Below are 14407 nucleotides of genomic sequence, written 5' to 3'. Positions count from 1 at the left end.
ATGCATAGAGAAGCGGGAAACATATAATGACAATGCTATTGTAAATTTATACGATAATCATAATATCATAAAAAAGGCGCTTTATTTATAGAAGCATTTTTTTCACTTGTCATTTCGCCGTGCCTAAGCGCGTAAAATCTTAGTCCTGTTATTCGTAAAATATAATCCCGCTTAAAAACTATTATAACCTCGATATTTTTGTATTAGAATTTTCATCTTGAAATGTTCTAAGGAATCTGTCAATCTGACAATCGAAAATATCGGCAAAATGTTGTGGGCAAACGAAGCCGTTGGTAATCGGGAATGTAGATAAACGAAGCCTCTCCTATATGTAGACCAAACATAGGGCGCTATTCTATATACGATTACAGATAGCTATAGGCTCTGTAAGCGTCGTTATGCATATTTTTTGACATATCAAAAATGCGCAACGACACGTACAGAGCCTACATCGGTAGCCGTATATAGAATAGCGACCATAATTTGCTGCTTTTAATAATGGCAGCAGAAATACAGCAGAAAAGTCCGCGCTTCATAACACAACAGAAATAATAATAACAGTAGACTCAGAGTACTAACAATATTAAGTGATAAAATTGGCAGATAAGAGCTAAGATGCGGTTATTGATGCGCAAATTTTTATGTAATACAAAATTGATTTTTATATTTTGTTATCAATGTTGGATCAAAAATGGTCCGAAACATACATTTTTAACATACGTGTCACTAAAACTTAACAAGAAAAAGTTTGTGTATCGATAAACGTGCTTTGCCTCTTATCTGTCAATTTCCTCACTTACAATTAGTATTGCATAGCAGAAACGCAGCATGGTCTGTTGTCATAAAATAATAGCAAAAACATAACGATATAATAAAATATGTTATATCGAGTTATAGTATTTTTTCGTTTACTGTTATACAACATATATACAGCGACTGATAAAAAAAGAGACCATCTTTCATTTTGTAAGTTTTTGTCTCTAAAAACTACAAAAAAAATGAAAAAATTTTGAATATTTTTGGCTCAAATAATTCATTATTAACTTAATTCTAATATTCATAGAACAAAAACATAATACAATACTTTCTTCAGAATAATTTCTTTTCGTTTTTTTTTCAAGAAGTGTTCCGTTTAACATTAGGACAAAAAAAGAAACCGCATTTAATTTTTAAAAAGAAAGATCAGAAAAAAAAACTACAGTTAATATTTGGTGCAATCTTCTTTCGCCTTGATCATTGTTTGGAGTCATCTTGGCATACTCTGCACGAGATTTTGAAGATATTTCTCGTCTAGTTCTTCCCAAGTTCTTCTAAGCGCCACGAAATAATTTTTCTTGTCGATTATCCCAGTTTTATCGATCTTTTCATCTAAAATTAACTATAGATTTTCTATGGGATTTAGGTCGGGTGATTGTGGAGACCAATCAAGAAGTTTTATTTCATTCGATTTGAAGAATGCCTGAGTACTTTTTGCCGTACGTTTCGGATCGTTGTCCTGCTGAAAAACGAAATCGTCTTCCAACCCGGTTCGAAGCAATGATGTCTTCAGATTTTCGCAGAGGATGTCAATATACGTATGTGCCATCAATATTCCATTGATTTTGACTAAATTCCCTACTCTTGACCAAGCAAAGCAATCCCAAATAATAATGTTGCCTCCTCCATGCTATACAGTCTGCTGCAAGTGACGCTCTTGATACTCTTTTCCACTTTTTCTCTATACTCTGAACCTTGTTTTTCGTTTGAATAGTTCAAATTTACTCTCGTCAGATCATAGAATCTTTTTCCAAAAGTCAATCAGCATTTCTGCATATTTTTTTGCAAACTTCAGATGCTTAATTTTGTTTCGCTTATTGATAAAGGGCCACTTTCTTGTAAATCAGCTATGCAAGTTTGCTTCCCGGAGTCTTCACGTATTGTTTTATATGATACCTTTAAATGGAGGTTCTCTTGAATGGCCCGTACCGTTAAACATAGATTTTTTTTTAATTTCTCGTACAATACGTGAGTCTTCCCGATCGGTAATTGCTCGATTTCTTCCTCTTTCTGCTCTGTCCACAACAGAACTAGATTCCCGAAATTTTTTCCATAGCTTTTGCACTTAGGTCTTGCTTATTTCGAATTTTGCTGCTACTTATCTTTGCGAAGAACCTTTTTGAATATTTTTTATAATTAATTTTCGGATTTGTGTACAAGTTTGTTTTTTAGTCATCTTCACAGACGAACTTTCTTGGTTGAGAAATAGTCAGTGAATGAAATCCGCACTATAAGACCACATAATAAACAAAACAAAACACAGTATAACTTTATTCGGTGACAAGATATAATACTTCAATAAGCGGCATTTTTAACTGAGGGAGTGGTTTCTTTTTTTTTGTTCTACTCTCAAGCGAAGCATTTTTGAAAAAATTAGAAAAAAATAAATCTAAAGAAAATAATAAGAAAAATCTTTTCTAAAAGCTAAAATTAAATCAATAAGAAATTATCTTAGCGAAAAAAATATAGAAATTCTTTTTATTTTTTTATAATATTTGGAACACAAACTTGCAAAATAGCAGTGGTCTCTTTTTTTTTGTCAGTCACTATATCTTGTATTTAAGTTTTTCTTACGAGCAAATACATATAAAGACTGCAAAGCACGGCTAACAAGATTAGAAATTTGTTATATTTATTTTTATGAACTTAATTTCTGATATATAATTCCAACAGATGATCCAAAATATTAATTATTAAATTAATTATTAAAATTTAATTATTTTATTAATTATCTAATTATGCCGAAATCATTTATATTATATAGAATGTATAATTTTGATATAACATATATATACAGAATATCCCCTATTAACCGTATCTCGTATACAGGTAGAATAGATGAAACCGAGAAGAAAAGTCCTTTACCATTTTGCGATTTTCGTAATAATTATTGAGAGCTTAATTTTAAAAATCGACCAATTTGTGTGAGTATAAGCGCGCAATAAAAAAGGACAACCCATTGATGTGTGATTGCTAGGATGCGAGAATCCACCGTTATGTACCGCTCGTACATAACTGTTATCAGTTGTAGAGCCTTCTCCCAAAATTTCGTCACGCGCCTAGACCGCAAACGTTTGGATTGTTTCTGGGCACAGTATAATACAGTAGCGCAACTTTGTATCGGCACTTTTGATATTGGTGAAGCAAAGTTGTTACGGTCAACTGTATCAATATTTTTGGAAACCTGAAGCTAATATTCCTCTTTATAAGTCAATATTTTATATATATTTCCTTTCTTTTGTATAATCTCTCCATATATACAGAAAAAAACAAGAAAAATTTTCGAATTTTTTTTTTAAAGAGGGAGATTTAAAGAAATGGGAAAAATTTTTGCATATATATACATTTATTATATATACTATAATATTTTATTTAAATCTCATTTTAAAAAAACAATATGAAAATTATTCTTTTAATTATTTTTTACTTCTTTTTTTTATTATTTTTTCTGTATATATATGAACAGAAATTATACAAGAGAAGAACATATATTACATATACAGGGTGTCCCGCAATGTTATGTCCACACTGAAACTGTGTATTCTTTGTGTCATTCTAAGTCAAAAAGTTTTAATACACATATGCCCTAAAGTCGCTTGTTTCGAAGTTATAGTGAAAAAATGCAAAAATAGTTATTTCTCACATTAATGCGAGAAAAGCACTTTTATGACTTACCTTACCGTACTAGTAGTGCGGAAATAACAGGCATTACAAAAAATATTGTATGTATGGCATGTGCAGAAGACAACGAACTACGTCGCGCATGAAGTTGCCGCATAAGTTGAAATGAATGCGGCAACTTCATACATAATTCATTGTTTTCCACACTTGCCACACAAGATAATATTAATAAATTGACTGTCGTTTTGAGTGAAAACACCGCATAAACATAGCTCAGAAATTTCTTTTACCTATCAATCATGAGTACATTTTCCATGAGTACATTATGAGTTCATTTTATGAAGAATATTCCGATATTCATTTTATTTATGGTTTCTGTAATGGTAACGCACGTGCAGCAGTAACAGAATATCATCGATGGTTTCCTAATCGCAGAGTACCAGATCGAAGAGTTTTTAGCAATGTCCACCGAAGCATTAAATTTACTGATAAGATCCCAAATAAAAATCTTGAGAGACTATTAAGGCGACATCGCCAAGTTGAAGATGCGATACTAGCAACGGTGGACAGGATTCCTACTATTAGTATCAGAAGATTTTTGGCGCAAACTAACGTCTCTAAAACGACAATTTAGAAAATACTGCGTGATTATGATTTATACCCATTTCATTTTATGAATGTTCAAGCTCTTCAAATGATTATCCTGCACGCATCAATTTTTGTCACTGGCTTTTAAGAAATCGGCAAATATAATACATACAAAAATTTTCTTTACCAACGAAGCTACTTTTATGAGAGACGGCATTACAAATAATAGAAACTTACACATTTGGTCACTACGAGAAGAAAATCCTCATGCTATTACTGAAACACTTTTTCAAAATCGATTTTCAGTGAATATCTGGTGCGGTATAATCGGTAATCGTCTAATAGGGCCTATCATTATTGAAGATCATTTAAATGCTGAACGATACTTGCATTTATTACAAGAACAATTGCCCGAACTTCTTGAAGATCTGCCTTTAAACATTAAAACACAAATGTGGTTTCAACAAGATGGAGCACTACCTCACTTTAGCAGAATTGTTACGAGATATCTAAATAAAAAATTTCCTGAGTGCTGGATTGGCCGGGAAGGTCCAATAAATTGGTCTGCAAGATCTCTCGATCTATCTCCTCTAGATTATTTTTGTGGGGGCACATGAAATCTTCAGTCTATGCGGATAAGCCAGTCAATCGGCAGCAATTATTAAATAAAATAACAGACGCTCGTAATAATATATGTAACGATGCGGAATTTCTTTTGCGTTCTACAACATCAATAATTCAAAGAGCAGAAGTGTGTGTAGACCAAAATGGTGGTCACTTTATACAATTTATAAAGTAGTTTATAAAGTAAATTATTGTTTAATTATCGTTTAATTAGTGTTTAATTATCAATAAACAATATTATCTTTAATAAATAATATTGTTCTTATATAATGCAATTTTGTTTTTTCGCTATAACTTTGAAACAATCGACTTTAGGGCATATGTGTATTAAGACTTTTTGACTTAGAATGACAAAAAGAATACACAGTTTCAGTGTGGACATCACGTTGCGGGACACCCTGTATATGAACATATTTTACATGTAATTCTATATATTTATATATTAGCGTTTTCGAATGAACGAGTTAATCCAATCCGGATCAATTAATCACTATATTGTATTATGAATTCAAGTCTTTTATTGGCAGAGACGATGCAGTGACATCATTAATCGTTCTCAGAGCGATTAAACCTGCTACATTTGAAAACGCTATATGATTATACATATGGACTTTTCTTCCCGGGAAATTTTTTATAAATATTTCGGTTTGTTTTAAATTATTTATTATTTACAAAACAAGATTTAAGACAGATCTATAATTATCTTATAATTATAGGTGTTCATTTTATCTGTGTATTTAATATATATTTTTTTACATGCTATTTTATTTCTTAGAATATTTTCTTTATATCGCATGATATGTAAAATTATAAATAGAAATTTTGTTTCGAGATTGATCGCGAGTTATAAATTGTCTAAAGAGAACTTTATTAATATAAAATTAAAAAATTATTTATCTCATACATTCTATTCAAAAAGATTAATTATTGAAATTTTGTTCCGGTATAAGAATATTTAGAATTGTGTTACACTTTCCTGTTATTATCGTGTATAAATATTGCATTATTTTTATTAAATCGAGGATTTTATAAATATTGGTATACAGGGTGACCCATTTTAACTTAGGCAGCCAAATAACTCGAAAAATAAGCACACTACGAAAAAATGTTTAGAATCAAAATTTTGTCATTTCGAGGGGGACGTACAATGACGTTAAAATGAGCCCCCCCACCCCTTCCCCTGGGCGGTGAGGGGGGGCAAGTTTGAAATCTTAAATGGGAACCCCTATTTTTTATTGCATATTCGGAATCTTTGGCTAAAAACACATACAATTTGTCTGAAACATTTTTCTCGATTCATGATAGATGGCGCTGTAATCGACGAAATTCAATTTCTTCGATTTCTCTTACTGAGAACCCATGCTTACGATTCTGCAATAAATTAACAATAAAAATACCACGTTTTCATTGTTAATACTCGAAATTAGTCTTAAAACAAACTTCTCATTATTTTTTATTACTCATTAATTACTTCTCAAGAAACTGCTTTTAGCGTAACCTGCCCTTTAGGCAACTTGAATGGTGCAAAGTACCGAGACATTTTGGACTTTCCATCTGATGGAGTTCCTCTAAGTATCCCTCCAAAATTTTGTCCATTTAGTGCCAAAGTCACAAGTGTTTATGTATTTTTTTAACATTTGTACTCTGATAAAATTCTGGTAAAATGGCAAATTATACCTTGCCTTAACTGGTTGGGTCACCACACGACCTTGCCTTCACTGGCTGGATCACCACACGACCTTGCCTTCACTGGCTGGGTTACCACACGTTCAAGCACCCCGAATTGTGAGAGGCGAGGGGACTCACGTTAATCAAGCACCCCGAAGGGAACAGAAAACTGCTACGTCCACGACGTTGTTCCTGGGTTACGCTAAAAGCAGTTTCTTGAGAAGTAATTAATGAGTAATAAAAAATAATGAGAAGTTTGTTTTAAGACTAATTTCGAGTATTAACAATGAAAACGTGGTATTTTTATTGTTAATTTATTGCAGAATCGTAAGCATGGGTTCTCAGTAAGAGAAATCGAAGAAATTGAATTTCGTCGATTACAGCGCCATCTATCATGAATCGAGAAAAATGTTTCAGACAAATTGTATGTGTTTTTAGCCAAAGATTCCGAATATGCAATAAAAAATAGGGGTTCCCATTTAAGATTTCAAACTTGCCCCCCCTCACCGCCCAGGGGAAGGGGTGGGGGGGCTCATTTTAACGTCATTGTACGTCCCCCTCGAAATGACAAAATTTTGATTCTAAACATTTTTTCGTAGTGTGCTTATTTTTCGAGTTATTTGGCTGCCTAAGTTAAAATGGGTCACCCTGTATATGATGACCTATTTAAAATGGTGCAGAGGGCGCTATCGTCACTTGTCCAAACTCGTGCATGACCGTGGACAGCTTGGCTTCACAAAATAAGCAGAGTTGCGCTATTGTATTATACTGTGCTCTGTCCTTTCTCGTCGTAAGCTTATACTCGTGCGAATTGGTCGATTTATTTTAATTAATTTCTCGATAATTATTCGAAAATCGGAAAATGGTAAAGAACTTTTCTTTTCGGTTTTATTTGCTCTACCTGCACACGACGAGTAGTGCGATTGACTCCGGACATTTACTTTTAATTTTATTTATTGATAACTTTTTCATTTCTTATTTTTAATTATATGATTACAGATTTATATGTACATACATTGAAATAAATACATCAATTTCAGTTTATAGCAAAAAATATGCATAATTCTTGTTTTGACTTCCAAAAAAATTTCATTTTTTTGTGAATAAATTCTCTCTCTCTCTCTCTCTCTCTTTCTCTCTCTTATTGAACTTGATTTATAATTTTTTCAGATCACTCATCCGCCAATTACAGGCTGAATTCAGATGTTGTTTTAACTGTGTTATTAATTGTTAAGCTATTAATAATTTTTAAATAATTTTTAAATAATAATTTTAATAATTTCGTACTCTGGCAAGAAAGACACAAAAGTGAAAAAGGAAAGGAAGTGAAAAGAAGAAGCGATGACGTGTTATACTAAGGAAAGTTATAGGATAACTTGGCAATTAAGGAAAACGAGAATTTTAGGCCAACCGGCCTGAGATATGACAGCAATAGCAATAACATCTCAACGATCTTTAAGGACATCTTCGTTGCTGTTGGCTGAAACGGCAGAACAGTGTCGATCATCGTCATTGTCTAAGGGTTGCCGGGTCTATGCAACCCGACGCGATCTCTTTATACCAGCGATTGTCGATCCGCGTCCAAGCAGGACAGTGCACTGTCCGGATTTAAATGCTTGTTTGATAAACGAATCGCGTTCAAAACACGATCGAGTGGACTGTCAAACAATTCATTTTGGTTACGCGATTCCAATTAATATCGTACCAGTTCATGACAGTTCTGAATTAGTCGAATTGGTATTAGATCAGTCCGCCGAGTTTAGCTTCCAAGCAATAAATTTTCTACTTGATCATCATCCGCAATTGCGTAAACGACAGCGTTTCTATGAGATGGCTGCTACAGCTAAGCATGATCTTCGTCAAAAATTCCCTGCTGATACAACCCCTTCTGGTGAGGAGGATATTGCCGTTATTGCCAAGCAGATTAGCGATCATGCGGAAGCAATTTATCAAACATGGAAAAGTCGCGGGTTAGCACCTACAGAAATCTTAACTTGTCATAGTAACAATATCGCTGTTGACAAATTTGGCAGTGCATTAACACCTTGCAATTTAACCACTATTGGGAATAATGTTGGGGGCAAGATATTGCTGTCGCCATCGCTTGAATGTTCTTCCTCGACAGCAGAAGATATATTAACTCAAACGCCGAATTTGGACAATGGCAACCTTGAAAAATTAGTCAACAATTTTGTAGTAGAGGATAAAGCTAGGATAGCCGCTTCCAAACAGAAATCGCCATCGAAGCCATTGCCGTCTTCCATACAATTCGCTCTGCAGAAGTTTGAGAAAAATTCTGTACAACAACAGCAGATAGCAGCTTCCACGAAGAACAATATAACTCCGATCAATAACTCGAAGAAATTAAGGAGCGTTTTGTTGTCTTCACCGTTTTCGAACAAATCGTCGCAAATAGTAAAACCTCAGATCTTTACGAAGACGCTTGGTTCTCATCATTGCGAAGTTTTTCTAGAAACGATTGAAACCACTTTCCCAGTAGATCTGACATCTTCCAAGAGAGCAACACAGAAGAGGCCTACTAGTATATTAATCGCGTCATCGTCCACTAGTTCCTCATTAAATATCGATTCAATGCATTCAACAAGTTCAGGTTTAACAACGTGGCCGCTAAAAAACAAATTAAATGATGCTAGAAGAATCATAGATGTATCTCACATATCAGCTAAGACATCTCAACAAGGAGATATTGCGAGAATATTGCCAGTGAAAGACGAGAAAAAATCGGTCGCGATAAAAACGAACTCGCGGTGCGCGTATATCGATGAAGTCGCGCGGGAAGAAGAAAGATTAATAAATGCTTTAAAAACAGGCGATGTTATTACCGAAGAATCACAAAGGATAATGATATCTGAACGTAAAAAACCGGTTATTAAGAGGGAAAAACCGAAGATTGAACCTGTCAAGCCTATTATTATCGGAAGCCATATTCATCATGCAGTTAGTTCGGCAGTACCTAGCTCGGCAACGTCTAACTCGGCAGCATCTGGTTTAATAGCTACTGCAGTTAATATCAGCAACGCTACCGCTGTTGCCGCCGTATCCACTGGTCATAATCCGTTAATGAATGAGTCAAAATCGCTTAATAAAGATGATCTGTCCGTTATGTCGATAGTGGACTATGCTAAGATTAGATATAAAGCAGCTCAAGAGAATCCGCCTACCCAACAGCGGCTTGAAGAACAGCGAGCTTCCAGCCATTCGTATCATTCCACCACAGAACAATTGGTCTCTAGCGCGAGAACAAAATTCGAAATGGAGATACGAAAAGATAAAGATATTAAAGATACGGATTTAGTAGCATCCAAATGGGGGCCGAGGATTTCTTCTCCACGACCGCGTTTAGAACAGACTGTACCTCACCCGGAATTGACTAATCAGCAAAAACAACATATAAGAGCAGCTGCGGCAATTGGAACAGGCAACAATCCGGTCAGACCATTCCTTACTAGAGGTTCTGTAGCAGAGCGTGTACTTATCTTCGAAAAATGCCCGAGTGAACTATTGTTGGACAAGCGTGGTCCACGACAACCAGCCATTAATACGTGGAGAAGTGGTCATGAAGTGCAGAATAAAGCTCAGGTATTTTTTCTATTTCTCATTTTATCAAGCAATTTATTGGCATATTTTATTCTTCTTTTTATTTTTTACATGACATGATATTTATATATTTTACAGAATATGGCATTAATAGAAGAATGTTTTGTCTCAGTTTTCTTATCCGTAGATGGATAAACAAACTTGGTATTGATATAAACGTGTGTGTGGAGATAAAATCGAGTCAAAAATTTTAATACAAAAATTTTGAGGCTGCAATAGTTTTTGAGTTATAAGCAATCAAAGTTTGCCAATGTTATCGCGCAGAACTCGCGCGCTCAGATCCGTAACTATACATACACGCAGACCAATTTGTTATCTGTTATTGATTTTACAAATCAGGTAATATTGATTTTTACTGCACAGCTGATTTTATTGTTTTTTTATGTGTATGAATATCACGTACGGCGGTCAACTGATATTAACAAACTATAAATGTTGTATATAAAATATTTAATTTTTTCTTAGAGAACAATTTAAATGATTGATTAATTATTATATTTAAATAGAAATATAAACTTAATATTTTCACATATTTAAGAAACGAAGTTTATTTTTGTTTTGATCGCGTAGAGAAATTTTGTGGAAATCAATTTATTTATTTTATCTGTCAGCAATAACAGATAACAAATCAGTATGTGTCTAAATGCAGTTACAAGCCTGAGAGCGCAAATTCTACGCAATATTATTGGCAAACTTTGATCACTTATAACTCAAAAACTAGGCTTCATATTTTTGTATTAAGAATTTTTACTTTATTTTGCCTCTAGAATACGCTATTAAAATATTGTACGGAAATTGTAAGACATTCCGTATATACAGGGTGCTCTAAAAAGGGACGGCCAAAATTTAGGGAGATATTCCTCATATCTAAAGGATGAAAAAATGTTATATAAATATGGATGGGGAACGCTTTTTTCAGAAGTTAGAGCTTCTTTTTTGAGTATGCGACATTACGGCTAAATGAGGTAATGATCTTATCTGCCTGCCAGAAATCAGAAAGATATTGATCTTTAATGTTATGGTTACTTGTTTACATTTAGACAATAGTGGCTGCATAACAATAGGCATCCCTTGAAATCGGCAGAAAATTGTGATCACATTTCAGTTCAATTCTATCAATCGTATGTGAAACAAGGTTTATTGTAATTGCGCATATTGTTATTTAGCCGCTACTATTGTCTAGGTGTAACTAAATAAACCATAACATTAAAGGTCAATATTTTTCTGATTTTTGCCTAGCAGATAAGGTCACTACTTCATTTAACCGTAACGTCGGATACAAAAAAGAAACTCTAACTCCTAAAAAAAGCGTTTTCGCACTCATGTTCATATAACATTTTTTTATTCTTTAGGTGTGAGGAATATCTCCCTAAATTTTGACCGTACCTTTTTAAAGCACCCTGTATATACAGGGTGTAACAGAGCGCCCGTATCACCAGTTTTTTGAGGAAACAACGCATTTTCGTAAAAAATGTTTCATGCAAAAGTTGTAGAGCTCTAAGTCGCGCATTATATAATAATATTAGTATGACCTTGAATAGCACCGTCAAGGTTATATAAACATCACTTTGAATTTTTTAAACAAAACTCCGTATTTTTCATAACATATTCTTGTAGCTTACCTCGAGAGCTTTCCAAAACACTATAATAAAGTATTTTTTCATTAAGTATTTTTTGAGTTATTTTATATTTTAATCTGACATATTTTGATATAAAACATTAAATTTCTCGTAAAATATTTAGTTTTCGATCATTTTACCGTAATATTTTTATGTACAATAATGAGACAAATCAATTAGTATAAAAAAATAATTGTTTTTAAGAAAATTATTTACAATGTATTTTTTTAAACAATTATTTGTTTTTTTGTCTCATTATTCTGTACATAAAAGTATTACGGTAAGATTATCGAAAACTAAATATTTTACAAAATATTTAATTTTTTATATCAAAATATGTCAGATTAAAATATAAAATAACTGAGAAAGTACTTAATGAAAAAATACTTTATTATAGTGTTTTGGAAAGCTCTCGAGATAAGCTATAAGAACATGCAATAAAAAATAGGGGGTTTCATTTAAGAAATTAAAGAAGTCCTTGACTTAACCTTAACGATGCCATCCAAGGTCAAATCAGTGACACTATCTTATGTTTCCCTTAAAACTATACAATTTTTGTTGAAAACGTTTTTCTCTAAAATAGTTAGTTTTTGAAAGAAAAGAGTACGGGTGGTCTAGAACACTCTGTATAATGCGTCACTTAAGAGCTCTATTTTAACTAATTAACTTTTACGTGAAACATTTTTCACGAAAATGTGTTGTTTCCTCAAAAAACTGTTGACATGGGCGCCCTACTATACTCTGTATATGTATATGTATACATATTATATTGATTGATTGATATTCTTTATTGATTCCCTATGGGGTTACAAATCTTCCTCCATATCTACATCTTACTTTATACACTTATATTTAACGTTTTGTACACACACACACACACACACACGCTTTCTATCCCTCTTTTCGCTCTTGGCCCTTAACTTGTGTACTTTACTTATTCTTATCCTATCCTACTTACATCCTAACTCCGCGAACTTAACTTAACTTAGTCTAACTTAGCCTATTTTGGACCTCCGTTTCCGCTGTTCTTTTCCCTTTCTCTTTCCTCCCTCCCTTTCTCTCGTTTCCTCTATCTCCCTCATTCATTCCTCTCCTTCTCCTTCTTCTCCTAGTATCCTCTCCTTTGCCTCCTGCCAACTAGTCCCTTCTTTTTTCTCCGTTTTCACGCACCTTTCCCATACATGTTCCCACGTCCTTCCTCCTTCCCGCACATCCTATAACTTTTCTTTTCCTCCCCCTCCCAATATAATCCTTCCCTCAATGTATACATATTATAATTTACACGCATGCACACATGCACACAAGTATTTACATATTTTGCCCTGTCAAGTTCCGGATCTACACCACTGTTGAAGTGGGTAGTTGACTGGTTGAAATGGGCAGTTAATTTTTTTATGTTTAATAGACTTTTATTAACTTAAGCTACACATACAATTTTGTTGCATTATATATATCTTTTTTGGTTCAAAAGTTATTAAACAAAAACTGTTTTTGCGAAAAACTTTAACGCCCTGTATCTTGGAAACGAAGAGCCTGATAAAGTTATGCTTATATAAAATAAGAAAATTCTTTATTTTTTACTGATTAATACACTGTTTTATTTGTTCCCAATCTTTTTGATGTATATAACACAGGGTCTGACTAAAAAATATGTCTCTAAAACTTTGGAGTTGTAATATCATTCTTCAAACATAGAGGATGAAAAAATATGTTATATGAAAATAGATTCGGAAACGCTTTATTTCCTTGTTAGAGCTTTTTTTAAATAATTTGTTTACATTATCTGATAGCATAAGCTAGTTTGTTTTTTCTTTAAAATGTTATCCACAACTATCATTTTTTATTGTTGGGGGGAATGCTTTTACGCATACCCTGCCCGTTTATTAAAGCAAGGTTATATGAGATTCGCTCCAAGTAAAACCTCGGGGAATACTCACTAAAAACCCCTTTGCAGGCCAGACCGGCTTTAATGTTAGGGACAAGATTTGCCTTTATTTGGATCTATTCCGATTTCGACCAGCATGCACTCTCGCGCATCACCCTTAGCTCCTCTCTGCGCATGCGCGCAAATTCCTAAGCGGTGTCATCAAGCGGATTGCATCGCTTAAGAATTTTTTCCTCTCAACCCGGGCGGATTTCTTCCGCCCTTTGGGCCAGCTGCTGGCCTCTCTTCGAGATTTGGGTGCCTCTTTGGGGGGAGGTGCTGTAGGGTCTTTCTCTCTTTCTCGCTCTTATCTCCCCACTTTACGAAGGAGGTGGGCCGAATGTCTCTTCTTTGGGGGGCGCATGATGGCGCCCTCAGGCGATGCTCCGATGGCAACCCCGCAGCCGCGGGGATAATGCGGATACTGCGGATAATGCGGGGTGGAGGCAGAGTAGTTGCTGGCTCTATGTGAGTGGCCTCTGCAACGATAGCAAAGGTCATTCAAATCTTTCTCTGCGCCATAATGCTATTGAACGTGACCTCACTCCAAACAGCGGTAGCACATTAGTGGGCGGGCGGCCAGCAGCTCAACTACTGCCGATAACCAGAATACCAACACTCTTTTAACTCCAAGGAGCTTCTGGGCCACTGCAATTGGCCATTTAACCCACGCAGAACCCAGCATTCTGGAAGAGGTTTTGGTCAATTT

General features: G+C 34.3%; 1 protein-coding gene across 11 annotated transcripts in view; it reads left to right on the top strand.

Moving 5' to 3' along the window:
* The window catches only part of LOC138940618 (uncharacterized), a 191057-nt gene that overhangs the window by 46243 nt on the left and 130407 nt on the right, over positions 1 to 14407 (top strand). For 4 of the 11 annotated variants that reach the window (XM_070309673.1, XM_070309669.1, XM_070309671.1 and 1 more), the window contains 2 exons: positions 1403 to 1574; positions 7708 to 10137. In XM_070309673.1, coding sequence (XP_070165774.1) covers positions 7960 to 10137 — 2178 coding nt within the window. In that variant the 5' untranslated portion in view covers positions 1403 to 1574; positions 7708 to 7959. Of the gene's footprint in view, positions 1 to 1402; positions 1575 to 7707; positions 10138 to 14407 lie in introns of those variants that run through there. The other 7 variants (XM_070309675.1, XM_070309674.1, XM_070309670.1 and 4 more) reach the window with 4 other exon arrangements.

This window comes from Polyergus mexicanus, unplaced genomic scaffold (assembly GCF_030449975.1).
Source record: "Polyergus mexicanus isolate NDT 795.1 unplaced genomic scaffold, iyPolMexi1.0 SCAF_17, whole genome shotgun sequence".
Classification (NCBI taxonomy): Eukaryota; Metazoa; Arthropoda; class Insecta; order Hymenoptera; family Formicidae; genus Polyergus; species Polyergus mexicanus.
This window is presented reverse-complemented; position numbering and strand designations above follow the sequence as displayed.